Source organism: Nerophis lumbriciformis, linkage group LG03, assembly GCF_033978685.3.
Source record: "Nerophis lumbriciformis linkage group LG03, RoL_Nlum_v2.1, whole genome shotgun sequence".
In the NCBI taxonomy this organism is placed as follows: domain Eukaryota; kingdom Metazoa; phylum Chordata; class Actinopteri; order Syngnathiformes; family Syngnathidae; genus Nerophis; species Nerophis lumbriciformis.
Window position 1 is genome coordinate 69,775,001 of NC_084550.2, and position 9,859 is coordinate 69,784,859.

General features: G+C 41.0%; 1 protein-coding gene across 1 annotated transcript in view; it reads left to right on the top strand.

Moving 5' to 3' along the window:
- Nucleotides 1–9,634, top strand: part of nmnat3 (nicotinamide nucleotide adenylyltransferase 3) — a 47,802-nt gene extending 38,168 nt beyond the window's left edge. The window contains exon 5 of the mRNA XM_061941797.2: nucleotides 8,817–9,634. Coding sequence (XP_061797781.2) covers nucleotides 8,817–9,232 — 416 coding nt within the window. The 3' untranslated portion in view covers nucleotides 9,233–9,634. The remainder of the gene's footprint in view (nucleotides 1–8,816) is intronic.
- The last annotated feature ends 225 nt before the right edge of the window (nucleotides 9,635–9,859 follow it).

The window sequence follows — 9,859 nt, forward strand, 5'->3', positions numbered from 1 at the left end:
TGTGTGTGTGTGTGTGTGTGTGTGTGTGTGTGTGTGTGTGTGTGTGTGTGTGTGTGTGTGTGTGTGTTCTTGTGTTTCCGCCCTTCTTGAGACATCAACAAGGACAAAGTGCCTTCCATAGGAGGAGGTGTGAACCAGTGAGGACATAAATAATGGTCCCAATACAGAAAACCAAATACTAGAGTCCGTGAACATTGCTCCAAAGTCAGGATTTTTTTTGTTGATTTAATGTGCATACAAAAGTAAACATTGACTTGCGTTGAGTAAAATGACTACTTTTATCATAATACTGCCAAAATTCTAAGTTTTTCTTGTGAAATTTTGACCTTTTTCTTGTGAAATTCCAACTAATTTTTCACAACAAGCTTTTTTATATTTGCATACTATGTATGTATTATTATTGTTGTAAATACACTTCTTTATATATCTAGAAAGGGTGGTCCTAAAGAGGTATGCATTATTCGGCAGTCTCAAGAAGATAAAAATACTAGTGTGTGTGTGTGTGTGTGTGTGTGTGTGTGTGTGTGTGTGTGTGTGTGTGTGTGTGTGTGTGTGTGTGTGTGTGTGTGTGTGTGTGTGTTCTTGTGTTTCCGCCCTTCTTGAGACATCAACAAGGAAAAAGTGCCTTCCATAGGAGGAGGTGTGAACCAGTGAGGACATAAATAATGGTCCCAATACAGAAAACCAAATACTAGAGTCCGTAAACATTGCTCCAAAGTCAGGATTTTTTTTGTTGATTTAATGTGCATACAAAAGTAAACATTGACTTGCGTTGAGTAAAATGACTACTTTTATCATAATACTGCCAAAATTCGAAGTTTTTCTTGTGAAATTTTGACCTTTTTCTTGTGAAATTCCAACTAATTTTTCACAACAAGCTTTTTTATATTTGCATAGTATGTATGTATTATTATTGTTGTAAATACACTTCTTTATATATCTAGAAAGGGTGGTCCTAAAGAGGTATGCATTATTCGACAGTCTCAAGAAGATAAAAATACTAGTGTGTGTGTGTGTGTGTGTGTGTGTGTGTGTGTGTGTGTGTGTGTGTGTGTGTGTTCTTGTGTTTCCGCCCTTCTTGAGACATCAACAAGGAAAAAGTACCTTCCATAGGAGGAGGTGTGAACCAGTGAGGACATAAATAATGGTCCCAATACAGAAAACCAAATACTAGAGTCCGTGAACATTGCTCCAAAGTCAGGATTTTTTTTGTTGATTTAATGTGCATACAAAAGTAAACATTGACTTGCGTTGAGTAAAATGACTTTTATCATAATACTGCCAAAATTCGAAGTTTTTCTTGTGAAATTGTGACCTTTTTCTTGTGAAATTCCAATTCATTTATTTTTCACAACAAGCTTTTTTATATTTGCATAGTATGTATGTATTATTAATGTTGTAAATACACTTCTTTATATATCTAGAAAGGCTGGTCCTAAAGAGGGAGGCATTATTCGGAAGTTTTAAGAAGATAAAAATACTAGTGTGTGTGTGTGTGTGTGTGTGTGTGTGTGTGTGTGTGTGTGTGTGTGTGTGTGTGTGTGTGTGTGTGTGTGTATGTGTGTGTGTGTGTGTGTGTGTGTGTGTGTGTGTGTCCACAACTAGTGGAAACTTGGATTAATTACACTTGCTGCAATGTTACGACTTTCTGTTCAGACCCAGTTTCGACATCAGTACAAGCCTGGAGGGTTTTTTTCCAAAGAGAATATTATAACATCGTAGTTTGATGTCAAGCAGAGTGTTTTTAGCGTTAGGTAATCACAGAAATTCTCGTCTCTTCAGTGCCAAATTTGGAGAGAGTTCTTGATGGATCCTTTTAACTTTATTCCGAAAAGACAAAAGACAAGGAACTCTCCACAACATAGAAGCAACTAAACTATACTTTTAAGTCGCTGCTGTCATCATTTCAGTTCTTTCTTGTCCTCATTATCCTCAGTAATAGTGATATATTTTCTGCATATTTTTATAACCGATTTCCGAACTCTAAATGGGTGAATTTTGGCAAATTAAACGCCTTTCTATTATTCACTCTCGGAGCGACATACCTGCCAACTACTCCGGTTTTCCCGTAATTAGTACGGTTTTCATCAACCTATTCCGGGTTACGGTTGCAGTGATAAAAAATACGGTTTTTCATTCATTAAAAAAAAATATTTTTTTTAAAGTTTTATTCACGAAATCGCGTAACAACAATGACAATCGACACTGCTTCCCGTAACTTCCTATCGAGCCATTCCGAATGCCATGCGCGAGGCTATTTATAGCACCGCTGCCAAGCACGAGGCACCTGTTGCCATTGTTTCCAAACGAGCGAACGATCATGGAATCAGCCGGAGAAAAATCGCAAACGAGTCTTAAACCGAAAAGAAAACTGCAGTCATTCCGTGAAGAATATTCAAAAGCCTATCCGGGAATAATTATCCGTTCCAAAAAGGGTGAAAACTACGCGAATTGCACCTTGTGCAGACAAGATTTTTCGATCGGACACGGAGGAATTAGCGATGTAAAAGACCACGTTGGGACAAAAAAACACAAGTCTAATGCCGTTGCTAGCGATACAAGTGGAAAACTTTCAACGTTTTTCGGATTTTAGCCACAAAAAGGTAATGACACCAATGTTATCTATTGGAATTGTTTAGTACTGTTATACTGTTAAAAGTGTTTATACTATTTATGCTTTCAAGTCAAAGTTGAAGAAATCTTGTTAAATGTTGACAGCATAACTACCAAAATACAGAAGTATGTCCTTAATATTTTTGCAGTGCTATTTCTGTTGAAAAGTTCAAATGATTACATTAGAGATGTGATGTGCCACTTTTCAAGTGTCTGATGGCTTAAATTCATTTTCATTAATTTTTCATATTTTGAATTATTTTGAAAGGCTTACAAAAAAACTACATTTGAATTGTAATTCCATGCTATTGACAGGACTATTAATTTTAATGAAGTTAGCTTACCATGTTTACAGTATGATAATTGTGATAGAAATGTGAATTTTAGGCACAGAATATTTTTTACAATTGAACAAGGCAGTAGATTATACAAGCTTGGACAGAAAGTTAATAATGACACCAATTTTTTTTTTTTAATGGAATTGTTTAGTACTGTTTTACCATTTGTTTACTGTAAAAAGTGTTTATACTGTTTATACTTTCAATTAACAAATTGAAGTCTTGTGAAAGGTTGACAGGATAACTGGCATTAACTGTCAAAATAATTTCAAACTATTGAAGTTAGCTTACAGAATAAACATGTCAATCAACCCATATGATTTTTGCTGTAATATTTTTGTTTTGAAAAGTCACTGTGACTGATAGAAAAGTGATGGTTTTAGCAACATTTTAACCTGTCTGAATGCTAATAATCATTTTGCGTCGGGGGGCGAAGCTGAACCCCCCACCAGGACTTTGTCCTGGACCTACCGGGGCCTGCGGCCCCTGGACCATGGCTACTAGGTTTTTCTGATTTCAAAAGTTGGCAGGTATGGAGCGATGACATCGGAAAGCAATCCGCCATTTTCTCAAACACCGAGTCAAATCAGCTCTGTTATTTTCCGTTTTTTTTCGACTGTTTTCCGTACCTTGGAGACATCATGCCTCGTCGGTGTGTTGTCGGAGGGTGTAACAACACGAACAGGGACGGATTCAAGTTGCACCAGTGGCCCAAAGATGCGAAAGTGACAAGAAATTGGACGTTTGTTCCGCACACTTTACCGACGAAAGCTATGCTACGACAGAGATGGCAAGAATGTGTGGATATCCTGCGACACTCAAAGCAGATGCATTTCCAACGATAAAGTCAAAGAAATCTGTCGCCAGACCCCCATTGAATCTGCCGGAGTGTGTGAGCAATTCAGGGACAAAGGACCTCGGTAGCACGGCAAGCAATGGCGGCAGTTTGTTCCCGCAGACGAGCGAGTTAAACCCCCTGGATGTCTTGGCTCACACCGTCCCTTATGCCACCGAAGATGATCAAGAGAAGAATATCGACCCTAGCTTCCCTGGCCTGCTGACATCAACTCCAAAACTAGACAGATCAGCTTTCAGGAAAAGAGAGCAGATGAGGGTATGTCTACAGAATATATTAATTGATGAAAATTGGGCTGTCTGCACTCTCAAAGTGCATGTTGTTGCCAAATGTATTTCATATGCTGTAAACCTAGTTCATAGTTGTTAGTTTCCTTTAATGCCAAACAAACACATACCAATCGTTGGTTAGAAGGCGATCGCCAAATTCGTCCTCGCTTTCTCCCGTGTCGCTGGCTGTCTTGTCGGTTTCGCTTGCATACGGTTCAAACCGATATGGCTCAATAGCTTCAGTTTCTTCTTCAATTTGGTTTTCGCTACCTGCCTCCACACTACAACCATCCGTTTCAATACATGCGTAATCTGTTGAATCGCTTAAGCCGCTGAAATCCGAGTCTGAATCCGAGCTAATGTCGCTATAGCTTGCTGTTCTTTCCGCCATGTTTGTTTGTGTTGGCTTCACTATGTGACGTCACAGGAAAATGGACGGGTGTATATAACGATGGTTAAAATCAGGCACTTTGAAGCTTTTTTTAGGGATATTGCGTGATGGGTAAAATTTTGAAAAAAACTTCGAAAAATATAAGCCACTGGGAACTGATTTTTAATGGTTTTAACCATTCTGAAATTGTGATAATGTTCCCCTTTAACTTTATTCCGAAAAGACAAGGAACTCTCCACAACATAGAAGCAACTAAACTATACTTTTAAGTCGCTGCTGTCATCATTTCAGTTCTTTCTTGTCCTCATTATCCTCAGTAATAGTGATATAATTTCTGCATTTCAATTGAGAACGCTTGTTAACTTTGTTTAATTTTCAATACAATTAGTGTATTTTCCGGACCATAGGGCGCACCGGATTATAAGGCGCACTGCCGATGAGCGGGTCTAGTCAGGTCTATTTTCATACAAAAGGCGCACCGGATTATAAGGCGCATTAAAGGGGTCATATTATTATGACTTTTTTCTAAATGTAAAAGACTTCCTTGTGGTCTACATAACATGTGATGGTGGTTCTTTGGTCAAAATGTTGCATAGATTATGTTTTACAGATCATCTTCAAGCCGCTTTCTGACAGTCGCTTCAGGGTGTGCTGTTTTGTGGGCTCACCTTTGACGGCGTCTTCTCCCCGTCATCTTTGTTGTAGCGTGCAAGGACGGGAGTGGAAAAGGCGGGCAAAAGATGGAGCTAACTGTTTTAAAGGGGAACATTATCACAATTTCAGAATGGTTAAAACCATTAAAAATCAGTTGCCAGTGGCTTATTATATTTTTCGAAGTTTTTTTTCAAAATTTTACCCATCACGCAATATCCCTGAAAAAAGCTTCAAAGTGCCTGATTTTAACCACCCGTCCATTTTCCTGTGACGTCACATAGTGAAGCCAACACAAACAAACATGGCGGAAAGAACAGCAAGCTATAGCGACATTAGCTCGGATTCAGACTCGGATTTCAGCGGCTTAAGCGATTCAACAGATTACGCATGTATTGAAACGGATGGTTGTAGTGTGGAGGCAGGTAGCGAAAACAAAATTGAAGAAGAAACTGAAGCTATTGAGCCATATCGGTTTGAACCGTATGCAAGCGAAACCGACGAAAACGACACGACAGCCAGCGACACGGGAGAAAACGAGGACGAATTCGGCGATCGCCTTCTAACCAACGATTGGTATGTGTTTGTTTGGCATTAAAGGAAACTAACAACTATGAACTAGATTTACAGCATATGAAATACATTTGGCAACAACATGCACTTTGAGAGTGCAGACAGCCCAATTATCATCAATTAATATATTGTGTAGACATACCCTCATCCGCACTCTTTTCCTGAAAGCTGATCTGTCCAGTTTTGGAGTTGATGTCAGCAGGCCAGGGAAGCTAGGGTCGATAGGGGGTTTAGCTCGCTCGTCTGCGGGAACAAACTGCCGCCATTGCTTGCCGTGCTACCGAGGTCCTTTGTCCCTGAATTGCTCACACACTCCGGCAGATTCAATGGGGGTCTGGCGGCAGATTTCTTTGACTTTATGGTTGGAAATGCATCTGCTTTGAGTGTTGCAGGATATCCACACATTCTTGCCATCTCTGTCGTAGCATAGCTTTCGTCGGTAAAGTGTGCGGAACAAACGTCCAATTTCTTGCCACTTTCGCATCTTTGGGCCACTGGTGCAACTTGAATCCGTCCCTGTTCGTGTTATTACACCCTCCGACAACACACCGACGAGGCATGATGTCTCCAAGGTACGGAAAACAGTCGAAAAATAACAGAGCTGATTTGACTCGGTGTTTTGAGAAAATAGCGGATTGCTTCCCGATGTGACGCCACGTTGTGACGTCATCGCTCCGAGAGCGAATATTAGAAAGGCGTTTAATTCGCCAAAATTCACCCATTTAGAGTTCGGAAATCGGTTAAAAAAATATATGGTCTTTTTTCTGCAACATCAAGGTATACAGGTAAAAGCCAGTAAATTAGAATATTTTGAAAAACTTGATTTATTTCAGTAATTGCATTCAAAAGGTGTAACTTGTACATTATATTTATTCATTGCACACAGACTGATGCATTCAAATGTTTATTTCATTTAATTTTGATGATTTGAAGTGGCAACAAATGAAAATCCAAAATTCCGTGTGTCACAAAATTAGAATATTACTTAAGGCTAATACAAAAAAGGGATTTTTAGAAATGTTGGCCAACTGAAAAGTATGAAAATGAAAAATATGAGCATGTACAATACTCAATACTTGGTTGGAGCTCCTTTTGCCTCAATTACTGCGTTAATGCGGCGTGGCATGGAGTCGATGAGTTTCTGGCACTGCTCAGGTGTTATGAGAGCCCAGGTTGCTCTGATAGTGGCCTTCAACTCTTCTGCGTTTTTGGGTCTGGCATTCTGCATCTTCCTTTTCACAATACCCCACAGATTTTCTATGGGGCTAAGGTCAGGGGAGTTGGCGGGCCAATTTAGAACAGAAATACCATGGTCCGTAAACCAGGCACGGGTAGATTTTGCGCTGTGTGCAGGCGCCAAGTCCTGTTGGAACTTGAAATCTCCATCTCCATAGAGCAGGTCAGCAGCAGGAAGCATGAAGTGCTCTAAAACTTGCTGGTAGACGGCTGCGTTGACCCTGGATCTCAGGAAACAGAGTGGACCGACACCAGCAGATGACATGGCACCCCAAACCATCACTGATGGTGGAAACTTTACACTAGACTTCAGGCAACGTGGATCCTGTGCCTCTCCTGTCTTCCTCCAGACTCTGGGACCTCGATTTCCAAAGGAAATGCAAAATTTGCATGGTTGGGTGATGGTTTGGGGTGCCATGTCATCTGCTGGTGTCGGTCCACTCTGTTTCCTGAGATCCAGGGTCAACGCAGCCGTCTACCAGCAAGTTTTAGAGCACTTCATGCTTCCTGCTGCTGACCTGCTCTATGGAGATGGAGATTTCAAGTTCCAACAGGACTTGGCGCCTGCACACAGCGCAAAATCTAACCGTGCCTGGTTTACGGACCATGGTATTTCTGTTCTAAATTGGCCCGCCAACTCCCCTGACCTTAGCCCCATAGAAAATCTGTGGGGTATTGTGAAAAGGAAGATGCAGAATGCCAGACCCAAAAACGCAGAAGAGTTGAAGGCCACTATCAGAGCAACCTGGGCTCTCATAACACCTGAGCAGTGCCAGAAACTCATCGACTCCATGCCACGCCGGATTAACGTAGTAATTGAGGCAAAAGGAGCTCCAACCAAGTATTGAGTATTGTACATGCTCATATTTTTCATTTTCATACTTTTCAGTTGGCCAACATTTCTAAAAATCCCTTTTTTGTATTAGCCTTAAGTAATATTCTAATTTTGTGACACACGGAATTTTGGATTTTCATTTGTTGCCACTTCAAATCATCAAAATTAAATGAAATAAACATTTGAATGCATCAGTCTGTGTGCAATGAATAAATATAATGTACAAGTTACACCTTTTGAATGCAATTACTGAAATAAATCAAGTTTTTCAAAATATTCTAATTTACTGGCTTTTACCTGTATATTGACGCTTACATAGGTCTGGTGATAATGTTCCCCTTTAATGACATTTACTTCAATCAATAACGGAGCAGCATCTCCTCATCCGTGGCTCACTAGTGCAACAACAAGGCAAAAACCGTCCGACCGGAACTCTCTAATAACTAAAGTTCCTTGGGTGAATAATGTAAACTCACTACACCGGTATGTTTTAGTGCTTTCATGGCGAGTTTACTGACAGATATAAGTAAGAACTTTACACTACTTTATATTAGAAATGGCAACAGTGGAGGATAAATGTCCCATAACAAGAAGATAGAGAAGCTTATCGACTACGGACTAACTAACAAACTACAAAGGCGGAATCGCGCACATTTTTAGGACTTATGCAGATCCCAAATACAGATCAGTAGGTACCAGAAGGTAAGAAAAGTTGCTTTTGCATTATATTGCGAAACAAAACGCCAGATAATATGTCTTACCTTATACACGCACCATAATAATACTGCTATGTTGAAGCACAGTACAATCCATCAAGCGGTGTGGCTTCATAGCTTACCAAAGTCCTACTAAAACATCTTGATAGATTTTTGAGCGCCGTGAGTAATGTTCTATTTTTGCAATGGAACGTAACATTTTGGTGTTGTTTACTTGAGTCATATTGTGTGTGACTGCCATCTACCGGTCACACTTTTCATTTCACCATGTACCAAATAAAATAGCTTCGAGGTCAGTAAGCACAACCAGAATTATTCCGTACATCATGTTTTTCCAGGTTCTCCTCCTCAGCTCAAGCTGCTCTGTGGAGCGGATTTCCTGGACACCTTCAACAAACCCGGCCTGTGGCAGGACGAGCACATGGAGGAAGTGGTCGGGCGCTTCGGTCTGGTGTGCGTCAGCCGCGGGGGTCTGCAGCCTGAGCAGGTGGTGCACGAATCGGACACACTCTGGCGCCACAGACGGAACATCTTCCAGGTGAAAGAGTGGGTGAGGAATGAGACCAGCGCTACAGAGGTCAGACGGGCTCTCCGGCGGGGAACCAGCGTCAAATACCTCATCCCAGACTCTGTGATAGAATACATCCAGCAGAACGACCTCTACACCGAGGACAGCGAGAGGAGAAATGAGGGCATGGCTTTGAGGCCGCTCGCCAGGGAGGCACATCAACCAGCGGAGAGTCTGGACGACTGACACAGATCAATGCTTGTCTTCAAAGACGAGGGAATGAGTTCCACCAGCTGATGATGCACCAGCTCTACATGCTCACAGAGGCCTCGCTGGGCATTAGGAGTCCAGCACTTGAGCCTCGATCACTGTGGACATTCTGCAAGGAGGAACGCTTCTGAGCAGGCTCCTCAGGTAGGAGAGCGTCTGCGTGACTGAAATGAGTGCAACGGCCCTAAGTTCCCCCCTTGAAGTAAGAATTCAATCACACATCGATGCTTCTCCTTTAGTCGGGGAGATTTACTTTACTCTCTACTTGCACAAAAGCTGCCAACAAAACCGATCCTGTCCGTCTTCCTCTGGATTTATCTTTATCTCCTAAATGTTGCCTTTTTTTGCGTGGGGGAAGTTATAAATGATGTATTGAAACTTGGATTTTCTAAATGCTATTTTTTTACTGATTAATACTTTAGAGCAGGGGGTGTCCAAACTTTTTGACTTGGCGGCCGCATTGGGCTTCAAAAAATTGGCCGGGGTGCCAAAAGCATGTAAAATATCTACATGTACAAACCCCGTTTCCATATGAGTTGGGAAATTGTGTTGGATGTAAATATAAACGGAATACAATGATTTGCAAATCATTTTCAACCCATA